Source organism: Chenopodium album, chromosome 14, assembly GCF_948465745.1.
Source record: "Chenopodium album chromosome 14, dcCheAlbu1.1, whole genome shotgun sequence".
NCBI classification, from domain to species: Eukaryota; Viridiplantae; Streptophyta; class Magnoliopsida; order Caryophyllales; family Amaranthaceae; genus Chenopodium; species Chenopodium album.
In genome coordinates, this window is record NC_137847.1 from 44,482,218 (window position 1) to 44,503,455 (window position 21,238).

The following is a 21,238-nucleotide window of genomic DNA, read 5'->3' on the forward strand; positions in this document are numbered from 1 at the left end:
GAGGAGAGAGGAGAGAGAAGAGGAAAGATAAGGAGACAAAGGGAGAGAAGAGGCGGAAATAGAACATGGGTTAGGGTTTCTAGGGGTTTATGTTTTCTTTAAAAAAAAAAAATTATTCCGACGGAAAATTCCGTCGGAAATTTTCGACGGACTAAAAATCCGTCGGAAAAAGTAATTTCCTACGGAAATATCCGTCGGAAAGAACATATATTTCGACGGATTTTTATTCCGTCGGAAATTTCCGACGGATTTGTAGATTTCGTCAGAAATATCCGACGGAATTAAAATCCGTCGGAAAATTCAATTTTTCCGACGGAATATTTGGTCCGTCGGAAGTAGTCCGTCGCTATTTCCCTGTTTTCTAGTAGTGAATGATTTTCGATGTCTTTGCATCTTTTCAAGTCGAGACCTCCGCAATCTGCGCTGATATTTTGATCGACCGGTTGATGACAAATCCCAGACTCATAGGAATCCAAATTGCCTTCCCAATTATTACAAGAACCCTAAAAATAAAATTCCCATCCATGGATGAGAATCAAAATCCAAGAAAATTGGAAAAAAAAACCCAGAAAATTGAGATAGACTCTCAAAGATGGAGAGAACAAAACAAAACAAACAAACCAAAACAAAAAACTAAATTGAATTAAAGAAAAAGGGTTGAAAATAATCTAATTTCCAAAGAAATTAGACTATTTCCGGCCTAAACGTCCAAGAAAACTAAAACCCTAGAAGAGAGAGAAGAGAGGAGAGAGAAAAGAGAAAAAAGAAAAAGTCGTTATACTAATATTATTAGTATGGCTTTTCTACCTAATTTTAATACTAATATATATTATGATGCTTCATAGAATAATTCTATTGCTTCAAGTTCAAATAGGTGAACATATATCTAACCCGAGCACCAATGGCGTTAACACCAAGAGTAACAACGCCCGAGCAAATACACTAGTAAGACCCTATTCTTTTGGGCTTTATTTTATGGTACTTAAGTTCAGTTCAACCAACTTCAGCTGATTTCAGCTCAATTCAGTTTATTTCAGCTGACTTCAGTTCAGTTTAGCTTACCTCAGCCTACTTCAGTTCAGTGAGTTGACTTCAGCTCATCTACCTTGAAATTATTACTTCACTTTAGCTCACTTCAATTTATTAAGGTATTATTAGTAATAAATAGTTCTTCCTTTAAAAAAAAAAAACAAAAAACAGTTAGACATTATAACATATGGAACGGAGGTTACATTAAGAGAAATTAATTAAAATTTGATTTAACTTACTAGTACTAGTACTTATGGCTAAGATTGTCGGTCTGGATTGAAACCCGTTGAATTAACTGAATTGCTCGTAATCTGAACTGAAATAAATTGAACTATCATTGACTTGTAAACTAAAATTGATAGTAACCTGAACTATTGTTATTAACCAATAAATCAGTAACCTGAACTGAAATTAACCTGTAAGGCTGGTAAGAAATTGGCAAAATCTATGAACTGAACTAAACCGAATGGTGATAAAATCATTACTTGATTAAATAAAAAGAAAAATAAGGATTGTTGTCATACTAAATTTCATCAAGTAAACTTGACGAAAAAAAAAGATTAAAAAAAAAAGAAAAAAGAAAAGGGGAAAAAAGAGTGAAGGAAGTTGGATTGAGGAGCAACACAGAAAGGGATTTAGCGGGAAAAATAGAATGGGGATTGCTTGAGGAAGGGGAAAGTAGGTGTTGGCTATAAAAAGATGATGAAGATTAATTGATCATTGCCTTAACTCAAAAATCCCAACCAAAAAATCCAAAAATCCCAATGGAACTCAACCCCAATAATCCCCCTTCACCACCCGCTCAACCCAACCCCCCTTCCCCACCCCTCTCACCAACAACCACCTATATTCGGGAGTATCATCAATTGTTTCGTGCGAATCTTAATGGATCTCCAAATTCTGAGGATGAGGGGCGCATGGTGGTTCTTGAGTGGTTGTGGTCATAGTCTGATCATCTCACTATTCGTTCCTATGATGATTTCATGGCAGCAAGCTTTGTGGATATAAGCAAGCTGGTTTGGATACACCCAAACACTCAACCATCGGATCTCGAGAGGATCCTTGCCATAGAGCTGATTTTGACAATTTGGAGGCCAGGGGAAAAATGATTGTTAAATAGTTATTATGTAATTTGTTAATTCGTAAATAATTTTATATGATTTGTTAAATATTTTATCTCTTTATTTAATTGCATCATTTGGACATTTTCACTATTCACACTTCTCTTTTGTCCTTCTTTTGTGATTTATCCGTTAGAAAAAATTATAATTAAATATTATATTTTTATAATTTACTTAATGAATAACTAGTAATCATCGATGAATAATAACTAATCAATAATCCATCAGTATATATTTCAATAAAAATATACTTAATGTCACACTAAAAAAATTCGTTCTTGGTTTGATAACGCTGACAAGATAAAAACGTATCTCCTAATCAAAAGAATTACCTAAGTCCTCTAACTAAGTAGATAGGGAAGTAGGGTCGAACCACAGGAAACAAGTCAATTTATTCCTAATTAATTAAAATAATCTAAATTATTAAGTAACCGATTTATTGTTGTAAAAAGAATTAAACTAAGGAGATTAAAGTAGAAAGTAATCAGATAATAAAAGCCTAGGGTATAGATTCACCAATAAATAATATTCCAGAGTAATACACAATAATCAATCATCAATGCATCAATTAATCAGATCATAAAGGGCTTTCGCTACGTATTACAATCACAGAATTAATCATTTATAAATTGCATCTCTCGAATCTTAACTTAACCATTTATAAATTAACCTGTCTATTGAAACTAAGCCTAAACATCAATTCTCATCTTTCGAATCTCAAATCAATATTGCATAACTCATACGATTAAACCAGGCCTAATCTAATTGCATAGCATTAAATCAATCAATAGGAAATTAATCAAGCATTGATGATCAACAATAATAAATTACCCCTTCATATTATTTATGGATCCCCACAACCCTAGAAAATAATCTACTCACACATAATTAAATTTAAACTAATCAAAGCAATTAAACAAAGCATGATGAACAAAAACAAATAAATTACTGAAATTAAAAGGGAAGAAATCGTTACCAAAATTAACGAAAATAATAAATTGTATAAAAGCCAAAAGTTGTAGAGAGAGAAACAAGGAGTGGAATGTTGTCAAGGTTTATTTCGTCAACAGGGTGCTTTCATCTTTCAATCGTGTCAACTCTCAACTTCTTCTATCAAGAACTTGCATTTGTGGGTTTGCAAGTTTCAATTCCCTTCCCTAATTTCAACTCGCAACCATTGTCCATTTCAAGTTTCTCGGCAAAGGTTGCAACTCTCGGGTCACGGTAAGGATATGGTAAGTTTTTCTTGGTTTTTCAGGCTCTGATGTAACAGGTATCAAGCAAGGCATTGTTTGAGTTCTTAGTCACTTCAGTTGTCCTCTAATGGTGGTCATTGCAAGCCGTGTTTATGGGATGGATTACACGTCTTGTCTCAGCTACAGTTCATAAGTTTTTCCTTTGGTTGTTTATGCATGTGGTTTGATGTAGTTGGTTGTAATGTAGTGTTGTTTAGCTCTTATAGGTTGTAATTTCTACCTTTCGTTATATGTACTCACTGTTAAAAAAAAAAAATCCAAAATTTGACACCACTATGAAAGTTCCCTTACAATATAAGGAACCAAAATATTTGATATTGTACATGTGATGGATTTTCTACTAGCAATAAGACAAAAACTTATCTAGAAGGTCCAAATTGATTTTATCTAAGTATCCTAAGCTTCAATTAAGTCAACAAGATATAGTAGGCCAAGTAGCATTACAAATTAAATCTAAATAAACCTAAACTAAGATTTTTATACAAATCAAGGTTAGATCTAATCGTCAACAATGCATGTGAGTTGGTGAATCTTATAGCATGGTTGCAATTGAATATTCAAGTCTTTTACCTTACAAGCGTTCCGTTGGGACCGTTACACCATATAATAAAAAAGTAAATGCATAAATATGGGCATGGCATCGTTTATAGCAACTCAGTAGTAACAAACTAGTCTTTCAATCTTTCATGTTAAAGTAAATTCAGTCAAATTAAAGCTTCGACGATGTCAAGGTCGCTGCATGGACCACCAAAATATTATTCAGTCATTCCGTTACAATTTTACTTACCTTGTACGTTATATACTTTGGAGATGTTTGGTATAGTAATTTTAGACGTAGAAAACGGATTCAATTAAGTGTTTTTATTTCTAATTGTTTGGTATGGGTTTAAAGTAACAAATACCTTTTTTGGGGGAATAAAATCCCTCAATTTGTTACCTTTGACAAACTAGTAGAAATAAAATACGTTTCCTTATTCAATCACATTCTACTCAATTTGTTTCCATTCCACTAAGATACCAGACGAATAGTAAAGGTAACATTTATCATTACCCTTTCCATACTTATTTGAATCCTTTCTGTTTCATTTACGGTGTTGATACCAAACACCCCCTCGTATGTACGAGTAACAATTTTTAATTTTAACAGGATCGGGTTCGCTATAGTTAGAGGGGTGGGTGGCCAGATTGTATCTCGACTCCCCATTGATTTCTTGTAAATCGATTGACTTTGTAGGTTTTTGTTATTTTTATATAATAATAATAATATCAATATATATATATATATATATATATATATATATATATATATATATATATATATATATATATATATATATATATATATATTATTAAAACTCATGGCAAGACATGCTATTTTGCTACGTGTCATCAATTTTGTCATTTGGCATATGATGTGCCGCCACATTTTATCAGTCCATTAATGATTGAAAAACTTCATGCATTAGCCTTCATGTATTAATGTTTAGTTTAATTGAAAAACTTTTCATATGCGTAACACCCTGTTAAAACTCCCCTTGGAATGTAACTCCTTGGTAATTGCACACTAATAAAATTTGTAAGAAATTAAATTAAACATTAATCCAATTTTTTATCAATTTTTTTTTTTTCACAACAGATTTGATTTATCATTTACCCTATATTTATTAGTGCAAAAAATCATTCTTATAATCAAACCAGCTCATACAAACAATAAACTACTTAAGCTATCATCTTTAATTTTTTTTTTAATAAAAAAAAAAAAATCACTTAAGCTCTCAATGACAAATAAGTTAAAATATATATAGTTTGATTAAAGTAATAAATTTATAATGATACGGGGCATCGTCCGAACTAATAACTAGTTTGACCATCAAAACCTAAAAATATCAAAAGTTAATGTTTTGAATAATATATGCATTGACACTATTCCAAAAACATTTTACATAATAATGTATGTTTCTGTATATTTGTCGGGATTTGAATTCAACGAATATTTGAATAGCTCAAACATTAAACTATTGCAGATAATTAGAAATGAAAGAGTATAAGTTAAGACTATAACAACAAAATTGATTAGTGAATTGTGAAAAATATAATTTGTGACACTACTCCAATTAAATTTTGCATAAACACCTCAATAATTTGTATATTGGAATAAAAAATGTCAAAGTTATTAAATTAATCCATCTATATATCCCAAATTACTTGTAGCATTTACCTTATACAATTGTTCCGGGTTATTAATTACATCACTTAATTATGTATTATTATTAGTTCCTCTGCTTTCCTTTGGTTACTCTATTATGACTTTGTGCATATTTGTCAATGCATGATTTTGACCCCTAATATCTTTAATTGTCAATTAAAAAAATATAAAAAAAGTTAACAGTTCAAAAAATATACTACGTACATTGAAATGAGTTTAACAAAATCCAACATAACTATATTTTTATATATAATTAACGCTGATGAAGTGAATTATGTGAGTAGTAAACAACTTTAAAAGCTGAGAGATGCTTGCATACCATTGCCTTCAAGGTATCTAAAGACTATTACAATTAAATTATGGGTAGAAAGTGTACATCAAAGAAAGATGTTATTATTGGTGAGGGAATTGTGATGCTCCAAATGCATATATATATATATAGAAAATGATGTAGGAGAAGGAAGAAAAATGAGGTTTTGAAGAGATCAAAGAATTGTTTTGCAACAAGCCAACAACCATTATATTTATATCCCCTTGCTTATGTAACATACGTTTTATGAATTTTACGACATAAATCCTTGCTAAATTGTTAAATTTACGACATTAGTGCATCATACAAGCTCAAAATTTAGTACAATGAATAGATAATTGTTATACTGGTGGATAAAAAGTAGCTCTACAGTATGCTTATAAATATGTTTTGCTAAATTGTTAATCATATTAGGGCCTTGTAATTACACAAGTGAAAGATTTGTAAGTGTGTAGAAAGAGCAATAATGACAATCATGTAGTTGGGATTTGAAAATAGATTTTGAATATCGTTTAAAACGCTATCAATCAACTAAACTAGTTGACATCAATATGTAAATCAAGTTATTCCGTGAAAAAAAATCCTAACTTAGTAAAAATCCCAACTCAAGAACAGACTAGACTCATTACCACCCATATGGTCATAGATCCATACTACGACCATAAAATCTTTTCGAAAGATAGAAGAGATTCCCCCGAGGCCCCGACCCATGAAAGAAGGCAAAATGTTCCAAGTCATAATTTCACAAAAAAGATGAGCTCACTTGAGCATTACTTTTCAGCACTGTCTCTACCTTAACCCCACATTTATAGTACCATATACATTATTCAGTTGCTGCAAATAATCAAATATAACGCTCCAAAAAACACAAAGTAAAAACAAAATTAAATCCAAAATCAAAAATTGATTAAGAAGGAATACCTTGTACCTTGTAGAGTTGGCAATAACAACAACAACCACCCCATTAAAATCATCAGCTCAGCAGCTGTTGCTTTAGAGTAGAATTTGTACTACTTTTGCTTCTGCTATTTTGCTCTTTCCATTTCCAAATACTATAAACCAACAAATCCATCTTTCAATTTGCAGTTCAGCTGCTCCTTTCTTGCTACCTACTACTTTCTCTCTCTTCTTCTCATATTTATTGCATTGTTTGTTAAATCTTAATCAATTTCCCCACTTCGTACAGTAATCCATCATTACCATCTTTTTGATTCATTCAATTTCTGTTTATCCCTAACAAATTATTTTCTGGGGTTACTTCAATTTCTGTTTTTCCCATCAATTTCATCTGGGGTTAGTTTTATTTCTGTTTTCCCCTATAATTTCATCTGGGGTTACTTCAAATTCTGTTCTTCCCTATTTAAATCATCTGGGGTTACTTCAATTCCTGTATTTACCCATTAAAATCATCTGGGGTTAGCTTACTTTATATTTTTCCCCATTAAAATCATATGGGGTTTACTGAATTCCTGTATTTTCCCATAAAAATCATCTGGGGTTAGTTTAATTTCTGTTTTTCCCCATTAATTTCATCTGGGGTTTTATCAATTCTTGTTAAAATCATCTGGGGTTATCCCCATTTCGCCGTCGTAGCTGTTATCTTCTGGGGTTGAAGAAGAAGATGCCGTTGGTGAGATTTGCAGTGAAAAATGAATATGGTTTGGGAGTTGAAGAGCTTTACAAAGATGCAGTTGAGTCTGAAGATCCTAAAGCTGTTCTTGATGGTGTTGCTGTTGCTGGCCTTGTTGGTGTTCTTCGCCAATTAGGTGATCTTGCACAGTATGTTTCTTCTGCCTTTTATATGCTTTTGTGTTTCTTCACTAATTTAGTGTTGTGGATTTATTTATTTATTTATTTATTTATTTTTTTGAATAATAGTGTTGTGGATTTTGTAGAGTTTAAGTTTCCATTTTTATATTTAAAAAAATATTATGGTAGATTTTGTTTTGTCTACTATATACACGGAATTAATCATGTTATAATATGAAATAATGGATTTTGCTAGAAATTGTAGCATTTATTTTCATTTGGTTTTTGGCTAAAAGAGAGAATTTTTGGCCGTTGAGACTTAAGACCCGCTTTTGTTGTCAGTGTGCATGTGTAAATCTGGGTTTATTATTGAAATGCAAATGATGATTTACCTTTGAGGAACTTTTACTTTGTACTCGAGTATTGATAAATTTTTAGCTTCATTTTCTGCTCTGGAGGGGATGGGGTGGCTGACTGTCTTGGGTGGTTGCGGCCATATTGAAGTTATGGTTTGTTGAAGCATTGATGGTTGGAGGTTAGGACGTCAATGAGAAATTGATTTGTCCCTTTTGCATGCAATTACTTGAGCTTGGTGGTCCTTTGTAGGATTGTTGTGGTATGGGAAGCTAAAGCTTTGGGGTTGACAGCTCTTTTGGGAGTTACAAGTAACTTTTCTGTCACCCGTTTTAGCAATGACATTTCAGTGTGAATGCAACAGAGCTCATGAAATTTGCTTCGGCGGTGGGTGAGATAATTCCAAACAAAGTAGATGTTAGAGATTGCTGATATGCTTTAATGAAAAGTGAAGAGGTGGAGTGTTTGCTTGATTTCATTTTGGATCATTGTAGTGATTAGTAATAACAGTTCGTTTCAGAAGTGGTAGTCAATAGTCATGCTGTAGTTTGTTTTGATGCAAGGGCTTTGTCTGTTATAGGAGTTCTCTGTTAAATTGACTTATTGGGATGGGAAGTTTTCATGTCCTTTAAGTTTTGAGAGGATGGTGTTTGGTGGGAGAGGTTATGACAAATTTAGAGTTGTGGTTGAATTTGTGAACAATCTGTTGTCCCATCTACAATCACTTGATCTTGGTGGTCCTGTTAATGACTGAATTAATATGGGAAGCTTGATTATCCCAGATTAGCTGTCCTAATGTGGATGTAAAATCTTACAACAGCAAAAAAGAATGTATATGAAGGCGAGAGGATCACAGTGTGATATAATAACTTTCTAGGAAGCTTTGAGCTTTTGGGGGTTTCTTTGAATTTTTTTTTTTCCACCTCAAAAGTTAAAACATTTATAGCATATGGTGCACTGCTCCTCATTCCCTCGAACACCTTTAAGAGGCAAATAAGGCAACTATCATGATTGTGAGATGCAGTGATGTCATCTATAGTTCTCTTTAAATTATTATCTGATTTTGCGTAAAAGTTGCAAAGTGCAGGGGTTCTACTGCCTACCCTCATTTCCTAAATTTAGCCGTGATAAAAATAGTAGCAAATTTCGATTTTTGTAAATGCCAGAACCATTTCCTAAATAGAGCCATGATCAATATTGTAAGCAAAATTCAATTTTTGTAAGTGTTAGGACAATTAAAGATACAAGAATTGCCGAAAGCCCCTTCTCTTTTGTTTTGGCGTTTGATAATGTCAAAGAAAAATCTTCTGACCAAAGAATAAGGTATGGAGACAAGGTGCGCAAAAAGGAAATTTTAGATTTCTTGAGGTTCTGGTAGTCTTAAAAAGACGAAGTTGGATTATTGTATAACCACTATTCCGACCAACTCTATGCTATGGAATTACCACAAAGCACACAAATTCAAAACAAACTGATTTTTATTTTGATGTGAATTAGACTCTTTTGTTGACAGGATATGTTTTGGACACCTTACAAATTTTAACTTAGGTTAGGAATAGCCTATAGGAGTCAATTTCCTAATTAAATAATCAGGGTTATAAGTTTGATTAGTTTTTTCTCGGATTACACTTGAGAGAAGATAAAAGGAAAAAATAATTTAGGGATTAGTCTGAACTATGATTAACAAGAAAATGATATATACTCTTGCTATAACCTAGAGTGATAAAGATAATTATTTTGCTTATTAGTGTAGTTGCGTCTCGGGTTTGGAAAGGTCATGTGAATGAGAAAGGGGACATTTTTGTGGTTTTGAAGCCCAAAGTTTGGTCAAAACCATCTAACATAGATTTCCTTTTGAAAGATTCACTTCATCATCTCGTATAACCATTACGGTGAAAAGGTTTACGATAACTTCATAGGCTAAGTCTATGAAATTGATCTATTATGTGAATATTGAGTAAAAATCTATGCAATTGAGAAGAATGCAAATACACCTCTCACCGAGAGGCCACGATGCAAGTCATACAACAAGATTAAATTGGTTAACCAATATACCACACTGAGAAAGATGTCATAGAAGAATTGAAAGTATAGGTATAGGCAAGAGTCTAAAGTTGACTAATTGGAAGAGTTTACCCCTTCGTCATCTCTTTCCTAGATACACGAAGAATGTTCATTTGTTGCAACAACCCATCTTTTCCTTTTGAATTCATTCAAGAGGGTATGTTGCGTGTAATGGAGTAATATGAATCAGATTAAGTATGTATTTTCTTAAAATAAGAAGGATGAATATGCATATATATATTCTACTGAATGTGCAAATTTGAATTTCGACCTGGTTCTATTTTCTAGATTTTCGGAAAAACGAAATATGTACAAAAAACATGAACATAGAATTTTAGTCATTTTTTGTACATTTAATTTTTTGTGCACATTCAATAGAAAAAATATGCATATAAAATCCTTCTCATTCTTATCAATGTTAGCATTTCATGAATATCTAAATCTTAATATGTTACGAGAGCTTATTCTTTATAGAAGAAGTTGCCTAGGAAAGCAAATAAGTTCTATATTTTAGGGAAGGAAGATAAAGCATCTTATGGACTTATTATTGAGTTTTTTCAGTTGAAGTACAAAAGAACTAGGGTGGGATTCTTCCTTTAGTTGTTGACAGAGTAGGGCTTTGTTGGGCGCTAAAGGACATTGCATCAGCTGATGCTTATTCTCTTAGAGTCATGAGAAGTCTTACTCTGTTATAGTAATTTGTTTAAATGATCAGAGTTACTGAATTCACTCAAACCTCCCTCTCCCTGGTTTTGGGTTTCGGGTTGGTGGCATACACCGTGGAGTAGCCTTGTGATCTATAAAAAATTTACTTATCTATTAGACTTTTTGAGTAATGTAAGCATAGATGGAGAAGGAATAACAATCGTTAACAAGACCAACATAGAGATGGGTGATAAGTTATCGATCCACAGTTTTGAGCATAAACTCTAAATACTAAAGGTCAGAGCCATGTTAGAGAAGACAGCTGAAATATTTTCATGGGGGCCTTGTTGGATGTTAAAGAAAATCACATCTGTGTGATTCAATTGTTATTGGGGTGGAAGTTGTCAAGCTTCAGCTGTCTTCTCTAACATGGATTAAGTACGTTTATACAAGGTACTTGATCCCAGAAGCCTTTGAAGTAATTAGTAGGTTGTAAATTGCAATGATCCTTACAGTAAGCATTTTCAAACTGAATCTAGACATGTGCTCAACCATATAGGTTTTGTGACCAAGAGCAAGGTGAAATATGGGTCTCTAAGATACTAATATACAACTATAAAAAGAATCTCAGCATAATTTTGCTTAGATGGGGTCTTGGGAGGTGAAGACACACCCAAGTGGCAATCTTACCTATAACAAGTTTAAAATGGTAAGGGCGCTGTTTCCCTGAAGTGGTGCTATGATAAATTTGCTATTGGCTGTTTCATATTTGGCTATCGTATTGTTCCTGACTGTTGTCAATGGTAGAAAGACTGTTCTCATGCACAATTTCTGACTAGATGTAAAATTGGCTAAACTCAACCTCTAAAATCCCTTTGTTCCTAACTTCCTATGTTATCCATAATCGGATTTTGGTGTTGTGTTCGAAATTGTGTCGGATCCTCCGCACACTCCAGTTTTTGTAAATTTTCATAAAGAGACTGTATATTTGGGTGGTGTCATGTTGAAGTGTTGGAGTATCTGATACGCGACAGCTGACGTACAGCAGGGTGTCGAAGTAACATAGCTGTGTTCTTATTGTGAGGGAACATGATTTATGTTTTACATCTGCGTATCGTGCTATTCTTTCTCTACAGAGACCACTATCACCCAGCAATCCAGCATGAAATCCTGTGTTCAGCCCATAGTTACCTAATTTGCTAATCCCCTATTAACCGAACATGGCAAAAGGCAAATTAATACATGAAAGTGATACATTTGGGCCTATTTGTGGCGAATTGTGTACCCCTACCCAATTTCTTACTGCCGATCTATCTCACTGGTTCAGCCTATTACCTTACCAATTCAGACTTGATTCCCCTTCTCATCTTTATAATACAAGTCTGGAAGAAAGAAAGTAAAAGGACGAACTCTCTGCTTTCGAAAGTAGTATAGCAGGTTGTACTGAACTGATTCGTGCTGTTTAGCAGGCTCACCCAGAAGAAAGTGGTTTATGTCCTTTTATACTATTAAATGGTCACCGATTTTGCAGCTGAAATTGTGACTTTTTCTCCCTCATCTGTTGTGGATGTGTAGATTTGCAGCTGAAGTTTTTCATGGTTTGCAAGAGCAGGTTGCCTCCACCTCATCTAGAAGCCGTAAATTGGTTAATCGTGTTCAACGGATTGAAGCTTCACTTCCTTCACTTGAGAAGGCTATACTTTCACAAACAGACCACTTACGATTTGCCTATACACCTGGTATGTTTCTCTCTTATATATGTTGTTTATTGTCTGGGAAATAAAAAGTCCCCGTGAATCTGATTTGTCCCCAATCAGCATTTGGGTTCTTTAGCTACGGTGGATGATCTGGTTCGAGTATCAAATCTGTTTGTAATTACATCTATGAACCTATTTACCGTTACTCTGCTGATTTGATATTATGTTTGATGTGGGTGATCATAATTTTACGTCGCATATTTATGTCAAAGCATAAGGGCACATTCTTGGAAGAAGTTCAGTTTTATCATTTTGGGGGGGGGGGGGGGGGGGGAGGGGAAGATTGTTTTAGCAAAGCTGACTACTATGACTATGACTAGATTATTGTATCAATGTATCTATTGAAGTAATAGAAATTTTCTTTAGGCATATATTTAATAGTTGTCTGACAGTGATTTACTAATTTGTGAACTTATGTATACTGATTTTGCGCATATGGTTGGATATGGGAAGGTTAGGAAGCTGACAAAAAAGAAAGTTTAGAAAAGAGGGCAGGCTAGTCAACTAGCTTAAGTTCAACTCTCTCACTAGAAAGTACAATGAAGGTCCTACTTTTTAGGCTTGTCTTTCAGGGTGTTTCCCCACCACAAAAGGGGGCACTTTCAAAAATTAGAGTTATTATTGTGGAATTAGTAGACTTAATAGAGTAATTGCCAGCACTCAGGGAGATAGAGCTGGCTGATCTCTTTAGAATTGTGTGAAGGATAGTATTGGAGAGTTTGCTTCTAGCTGAGAAAGTTCTTGTCTTGTTTAAGGTGTCTATCTCATGATCAAAGTAGATGATAAATTACTTACTCTACTCATTGGGCCTTTTTAATATGAGCCTTAGTATGCTTCAACATGTTCTATGGGTTGCCCAAGATCAAATTGGCAAGAACGAGAACTCTTACGTTAAGTTAGAATACCTATCTATCCCTCATAGAAACATAAATTTTTTTGCATGTTTACAAACTGAATTTATGATTTTAGAATACAGCTGGTTAAGTTAAACAAAAGGGATTTAGAACCCTCTTTCTTAAGCTATTTGTGAGTAGTTTGGCATCTTGGGAACTCATCTCTGACCTATGCAGGATAACATTTTTCCCACCAAATTTTTTTCTTAAAGATAAGTTATTAATTTGAGGACAATCTATTTTGTTCAGCTAGAAGAAAGAGGTGGGGGACAAAATATGGATTGTCTTTTAAGCTTATTTTCCTTTTTATGACGTGGGCTTCCTTGTATCAGCTGCTGTACAATGCTAGTTTTCTTATTATACCTTAATTTTCTGAGGGTGATGTGGTAGCAGAGAGCTCGACTTTCAATCTAGTGCACCAGAATAGAATACAAAATGAATAACATCCCCCAGCTTGAAAATGGTTCCTTATAACCTTTTTAAAGGGTTTATTTCCTCCCCCAAAAATATATATATATATAAAAGAATAAGAAGACACCTTTTCTTGATTGGTTTTCATGTTTAACTTGATCCTTCGGATATTGTCTCAAGGGTTGCAGTTTTGCAGGCTCTGAAAGGCATGCTTATATCAGAACTGAGCGAAATCTATTTGTCTGTGATGACTTGCCACATTTTATCATGGATTCATATGAAGAGAGCAGAGAACCTCCACGGCTGCAGTTACTTGACAGGTGAAATTGGCTTAAGAAACAGCTTGTAACTGATTCTAATCAATGTGCTTCTTATGCATAGTTTGTTGTCCTCAGATTTGACTCTGGTGGCCCTGGATCTTGCTTGAAGAGATACTCAGATCCAGCTTTCTTCAAGAGGGCATCAACTTGTTCTGAAGTATCTATCAGTGAGAAATCTCAACGAGAAAGAAAAGCTCGGAAAATCAAGGTACAATTTTTTTTTAAAATGTAAAGATGAATTCACATAGGACTAGTTGGTATAAAGTACTCGTTTTTATATTTAGTCTTCGATGAAATTTCAGAAAAATGACCATGTTTGAGTGATAGTTACCTCTCTGTGAATATGGTTTTGCTAATTCACGAACTACTTGCATCCAGATTTTCACAATATTTTGCCACTAAATTTCAGAATTTTCATAAATGTTTATGTTAAAACAATTTTAGTCTAGTGTTTAGGAACTTATTGATCCATTTTCAGTACATTTATATTAACTAACATATCAAGAAACCTAGTTTAACATCCATGCTCTACAGAAAAGAAGATCATGGCAACGGAGTGGAAATTTCCCTAAGTCTGCACCAACTCTGAATGGCAGCTGCAGGTAACCATTAATTTCACCTGTTTTTGTTAGCAAAAAATCATTGACTGACTCAGGATGCAACGTGGCCATTTTTTAAAAATTATTCTAATTTTTTGAGCTTAACACTCATACTTCATGGTTTCAGGATGCAATTCTCTTCTACAGGCCATGGGCAATCTTCTCCGTCACATACAGGTTCCACTTTTGACATGACATTCAAATCAGATCTGGGAGATCAATCAGATTCACGTGGCTCAAAGGATGGCATGGATTTTATAGAATGTGATTCTCATCCAACCATATCTACACAGCCTGAGGAAACAAAGAATGAGGGATTCTCTTCTTTAGCAACGCATGCAAAAGTAAATACTAGTCGATCAACATACCCTGATGAGCAGCCTGCCATTGACAGTGATGATAAACCGTGCAGTCATGCTGTCGAGACTGCTGTCCCTCGATTTTCTAGTGCCACCTGGGATGAGCTGCTGGAAACAGTTGAGCCTATGAAAGCTGATTATGAGAATGAGGATATTCAACAAGTGCTTGCGGCTGACACTTCCATTCATGAGCTTGAGTTTGAGCTTGTCAATGGAGAGGGTGCCAATCAAGTATACGAGTTATCTGAACAACGAAGTAATCCAAATTTAGAAGCTGATGTGTGGGACATGAGAAGAACTAGTTCTGGGAACTTCATGGAGCCAACTGGACTGAATGGTAGAGTTGGGGAAGGTGATTTTTCTAAGAAAAACATCGACCTTCCAAAGCATCATTTGGAACCTTATCTAAAATCTTGCACTCCTGTGGCAGACTTGTCTGTCGATGAAAAACTTCCAGAATCGGCTATTGAGAGAAACTCAATAAGTGATCGAATGTACAGGAGGCAGGCAACAGATGAGGCTGAAAATCTTCTTAAGGCTGATTTTGATATTGCTAAGAGGGAATTGGAAATGATTGATTCTGAACATGTTAGTGCAGTGGATGCCTTTACAGAAGGTGATAGTAATGTTAGAGCAATTGACTGGAATTTGCAGGAATCAGAAACAATCAATGCTGAACACGTTAGCCAAGTGGATTCCTTTTGTGAAGGTGGAAACAATGTAAAAGTAATTGAATGGAACGAGCAGGATTTGGAGATCGTCAAACCAGAACACATTGATGAAGGGGATGTTTATTCTGAAGGTGGAAACAATATGAAGGTTGTTGAATGGACCCACCCAGAATTGGATACAATTACTGCAGAACATGGTAGTGTGAGTGCGATGGATAACTTTTCTGAAGATGGAAATAGCACGAAACTAATCAAATGGAACCACTGGGAACTGGAAGAACAAAATGCAGAAAATTTTAGTCAAGTGGATACTTTTACCGAAGGTGGAAACAGTGTGCAAGTGATAGAGTGGAACCAGTTTGATGATATTGACAGCGGAACAGAAAATTTTGTTGATGCACTCAATACAATTGAATCAGAGTCTGAAAGTGATTTTGAGACCGAAGTGAAAAAGGAAGTACTAACAATAGGTTTTAAAGATGAGCTAGGAGAAAATGTGGCAAATGGACAAACATTAAAAATTACAAGTCACTACTATGATCACAAGGGAGGAGGCTTGGAAAATTTAGAGAGGTTAACTAGCTCAGTGTCTTCAGCCAATACATGGTCTCCTGACCGTACTTGGTCAGCCCATGACAAGCCAGAATCAACTTCAGGCATGAAAATGGGAGTTGCAACGTGCTTATCTGAGGAACAGTCTGTGCAAACCAGCCAACCAGATCCCCTCTTCAATATTCCCCTAGGCTTAGTAAATCTAGAGAGGTCAACTATATCTGTGTCTTCAGCCAATACATTGTCTCCTGACCGTTCTTGGTCGGCCCATGACAAGCCAGAATCAACAGCAGACCAGAAGATGGATGTTGCAACGTGCTTATCTGAAGAACAGTCCGTGCAAACAAATGGGTCAGCTACCCTCTCCAACGCTAAAGGTTTAGAAAATTTGGAGAGGTCAACTAGCTCTGTGTCTTCAGCCAATACAATGTCTCCTGACCGTAATTGGTCAGCGCATGACAAGCCAGAATCAACAGCAGACCAGAAAATGGATGTTCCACCGTGCTTATCTGAAGAACATTCCGTGGAAAACCACCAGTCAGCTATCCTCTCCGATCTTCCTCAAGGTTTAGAAAACTTAGAGAGGTCAATTAGTTCTGTGTCTTCAGCCAGTACATTGTCTCCTGACCGCACTAAATCAGCCTGTGACAAGCCAGAATCAACAGCTGGCCAGAAGACAAATGTTCCAACGTGCTTATCTGAAGAACAGGCAGTGCAAATCAACCAGTCAGATACCTTATCCAATGTTCCCCAAGGTTTAGGAAAGTTAGAGAGGTCAACTAGTTCTGTGTCTTCAGCCACTTCTTTGTCTCCAGACCGTGCTTGGGCATCCCTTGACAAGCCAGATTCAGTAGCAGGCCGGAATATGGACGTTGTATCATGCTTGTCTGAAGAACAGTCTGTGAAAATCAGCGAGTCAGATACCCCATGCAATGTTTCCCAGAGTTTTGATATTTGTGCTACTGATCCAGCAATAAATGTGGAACCTGCAGTCTGTGAAATGCTAAAATCTGGTTCTGATGCTGGTGGTCACAGGCGGATTACATGTGGACCACATATGGAAGTATCAGCTGGGTCATCCACCTCCGATCCAATTGCTTTCTGGACAAATGGAACTTTGTTTGGACTAGCGCCTTCAAAACCTGTTGTGTTCATGCCCAATGCTGTGGAATCTACTCCTGCTAGTAATGGCGAGAAAGTTGGTCAAAGTACTCTTGATGCCATGCAGAAGGCTGATCCTGGAGGAAAACTGGCTTCAGCAATAAATAAATCTGAGCATGGTGGTAAATTAGGCAACTACGGTGAAGATGTTAGTTCCTCTAAGCAGTTGTCTCATCTAAGATTGAAGAAGACACATGATACATCTGCAGGCCATGATAAGGGCTTAAGTAATCATCCAGTCATCCATGATCAGAGTAATGGTGATGCCATGCCTCTTGAAAGTAAAGTTCAAATAGGTAGTAATGTGAAAAATGCATCATCTGAAGTTCCTGGTGCAAGCGAAGATAGATCGTCACTGTTATCCGTGCTTAGTCGTGGTTTGCTGAAAAATGGTCTGCGCAAGAGTGGGTCACTTGGTTACTATGAAACACATGAAAGTAGTAGCCCCTCAAAAGTTATTGAGTTTGATAATAGATGCCAAGATGCTGCTTTGCACTCAGTACCTGAGTCTAACTTGAAAGAAAAGTTAAACTCTCCTGTAAATTCTCCGCCACAATCACCACCTCTTGAGCATATGAAGATCTCTTTCCAACCTGTTGATGGCTTTGATACGTCCAGACTAAAGCTCAAATATCCAGAGGGGGTTGATCACTATGAAAACACTTTAGATGCTTTCCCTACATTTCAGTTGGTTCCTGAGTCCACTAAGTTGCAGCATGATATTGGTTCAGATTCTGATGATGATACATTTTGCCGATCATATGCCTACATGTCAGATGAATCCCACAGCCATCTGTCCGACTCAAATTCTGAACAGTGGGAGTCTGGCGATTCCACAGAAAGTAACGACCACACACTTTATAATGGATTGCACAGAATCTCTTCAGCAGATTCAGCCTCGGTCTCACCACAGCTCGAAGAAGCAGATCATGGAAACATGCATTTTGGCTCTGCATCTGTCAGCAATGCACATTTGCTGTCTCACTCTTCATTTGGCTTACCAATTTTGGATGCCAAAAATCCATTTGGTTGTCAAGAAATGAAACTGTGTCTAAATCCTCCAATAGATTCTTCCCATCTACAGGAGCCAACACATGAGCCACCTCTCCCACCTATGCAGTGGCGGGTTTCTAGATTATTGTTTGATGAAGTAGAAGACAACCAAGATCAGGAATCTGTTAGTCTGGGTCAATCTTTTGTTCCTAAGCTTTCAAACTCTGCCATTGCTCACCCAGCTAAGGTTGACGCAGCTAAGCTAATGAGCACAACTCAGGAGTCTGCTACAGTTACAAATAAGAAGGTGATAATGGCATATCTCAGCTCACTTAACACAGTCTAGTTTCTTAATTTATGCTGTAATGCATATTTCTTCAAATTGCTTGGATTTTGTCTTTTTATGTGATGGTGATCTTTCTGGTGCATCCAACAGGTGGAAGATCAGAAGTTTGGACTAGAACAACCATATCATGCCGAAAAAGATAAAGTTTTGGATGACAAAGGGGATTTTCTGCACCAAATCCGAACAAAAGTAAGTCCAATTTTCTGTTATCACTATTTCAAATAAACCTTGTGAGCAGAGCGGATAGTATGTATGAAAACATTCTTGTGCTTGTATCATAAAGAAACAATCATGGGCTTGCTTTTGTGAATTTGGAATTGCTACATATATAATACACAAGACTTGAAAGAAAGTTATGGAGAGAGGTGGTAAAAAATTTGGGTTGGGGTATGGCTTAACATCAAATGTCATGCCCAAACCCGCAAAAAGTGGTGGGCTTGTCGGGCCAAAGCGGGTTTTTTCGCTGGGTTTGGGTTTTTAACAAAAAAAGGTTTTTGGCTTGCCCAAATCCGCCCTTTTCAAAGCCTAATCGGGCCGCCACCTTAGTGAGTTAAACCTGACAATTTGGATTTAAAGACCTTTTTATCATTTGCTTATTGCCAAATACTTGGAAAATATGCTTTATGACTAACAAAACACCACTTAATTATACTTTTTCTTATATATTGGTGTACAAGTATGGTCATTTATGTCTAATTAGGTAATTATATCTGACCATACCAGAGCCATATTAAATTCAGACCCTTGTTCCAGGTGAAAAGTTAGAGAACATAGACTAAGAGTATGTATGTGCGATGGCATCTTATCATAGTCTTGTTATTACTGAATTTGTGCAGCAAATTCCAACTGTGACATTTTCTATTCTTATTAACTGACCATTTCGTAATTCTTGGAATGTTCAGTCCTTCAATCTTAAGCGTGCAGAACCAACACGGTCAATGTATACACCTACTCCTGCCACCAGTAATAAGATTACAGCAATCCTGCAGAAGGCAAATGCAATTCGCCAGGTAATGATATTCTCTTCTATTAAGCACTGGAATGTGATGCTAGCAACCATTTTAAATTCTGATAGCAAAAAAATTTCTGGTAGGTTGTGAATAAAGTGGCCTATATGGCATGAAATGCTAATGAAATGTAGATTTGGATGCATGCATGTTGCAGTGAAATCATTTACATGCATATTCTATGGTGTAGCACATAAGCTGTTAGAGATGGTGGGGAAAAGCAACAGAAGTGCATAATATTTTTCCCCTTCCTGTGCTCCTCATGTAAATCTCCCGTACCCATCCATAATGAGCCATAGAGGCTTGTATCAAACATAGAATTAACATCCTCATCAGCCATGTGCAAAATCAAGAACTTTGATGGTAGGTAGATGACATGATGGAGGTTCCCTTTGAACATGACTTACTGTGGGGATAAGTACATCCTTCAATCAAGCAAGTAGAAGTAGAACCATATATCAACACACTTGGACTATAAATTAGTCTGTCTATGACTCTATTCATTTAATTTATACTCCTAAAAGCTTATAAATGATCTACAATTTGTATGAGCAACTGCAATTTCCATGTCTGATATTGCGATACAAAGGCATGAAATTCATATACTCCTTGGCTTAACTCGCAATGAACATTATGAATCATATTCATTATCTTAACATTGTGTCATGCAGGCTGTTGGGAGCGATGATGGTGAGGATGATAGCTGGAGTGATACCTGATTTGTTGGGTGCAATTTTGCAGTTAGTTCTAGAACAGCCTTGATTTTAACAGGTCCTTTGATAGTGTTAGTCAGATTTCTGCGTCTGTGATCATAACTGTGAATAGTATCTACTCTGTAATTAATTAGTAGGGCTAACGTAGGTTCTTAATGTAGTCACTCCTATTGTATACAGAAGTAAACCTTTTCTTAGTAGGTTCTTGGCTTTTTTTATCTGTAAGCTCCTATGGTAGAAACATCTTCCTCTTCCTTGTATCTATATGATAGTTTTCCTTAAAAAATAAAGCATCAAAGTTCAGTTCTATGTTTGGATCTTCAACTTTACGTGCCAGTTGCCACTGCCCTGTGCTATCTTGCTGCTTTCATACTGTAACAACTTGCACAACCATATCTGTAAGCCATGGCTTGGATGTGTTTTTGCAAAGAAGGCATGGCGCTAGGCATGCACGACTGGTTGCTAGCTTGTGTGCTTGAATGATTAATTTGGTCTCTACGTAAATATCTAAGATAAAACTTAAGGTGGCCAGTGAGCCACATGACTCAGCATGACACGGCAAGTGGGTCTAGCCCTTGGGGTGGCTGGTATGACACGATGTGGCTGGCATGATCGTTGGGGGCCTAGCTGCCTATAGTGGAAACTTGATAACACTACCACTGTCACTGACATCGACTCATCCTTAATTGTATCTCAGTTGGCATGAAATGTAAGGTTAGTGT

General features: G+C 35.8%; 1 protein-coding gene across 2 annotated transcripts; it reads left to right on the top strand.

Moving 5' to 3' along the window:
- The first annotated feature begins 6,780 nt into the window (after positions 1-6,780).
- LOC145580279 (uncharacterized) lies at positions 6,781-20,825 on the top strand. Of its 2 annotated transcripts, XM_081637703.1 has the most exons (9): positions 6,781-7,701; positions 12,310-12,473; positions 13,992-14,115; positions 14,191-14,323; positions 14,650-14,717; positions 14,842-18,757; positions 18,887-18,985; positions 19,699-19,806; positions 20,475-20,825. In XM_081637703.1, exons 1-9 carry the CDS (start codon positions 7,544-7,546, stop codon positions 20,520-20,522), a joined length of 4,818 nt encoding a protein of 1,605 aa, XP_081493829.1. In that variant the 5' UTR covers positions 6,781-7,543; the 3' UTR covers positions 20,523-20,825. The 2 variants fall into 2 exon arrangements, with proteins under 2 accessions (XP_081493829.1, XP_081493830.1); XM_081637704.1 differs by lacking the exon at positions 6,781-7,701 and having other exon boundaries at positions 12,341-12,473; positions 13,984-14,115.
- The last annotated feature ends 413 nt before the right edge of the window (positions 20,826-21,238 follow it).

Excerpts from the sequence above, each read along its gene's own strand:
- LOC145580279 (XM_081637703.1), top strand. The coding sequence starts at position 7,544 with ATGCCGTTGGTGAGATTTGCAGTGAAAAATGAATATGGTTTGGGAGTT. Across the intron at positions 14,718-14,841 it reads ACTCTGAATGGCAGCTGCAG|GATGCAATTCTCTTCTACAG; the intron begins GTAACCATTAAT and ends TCATGGTTTCAG. Across the intron at positions 18,758-18,886 it reads CTACAGTTACAAATAAGAAG|GTGGAAGATCAGAAGTTTGG; the intron begins GTGATAATGGCA and ends TGCATCCAACAG.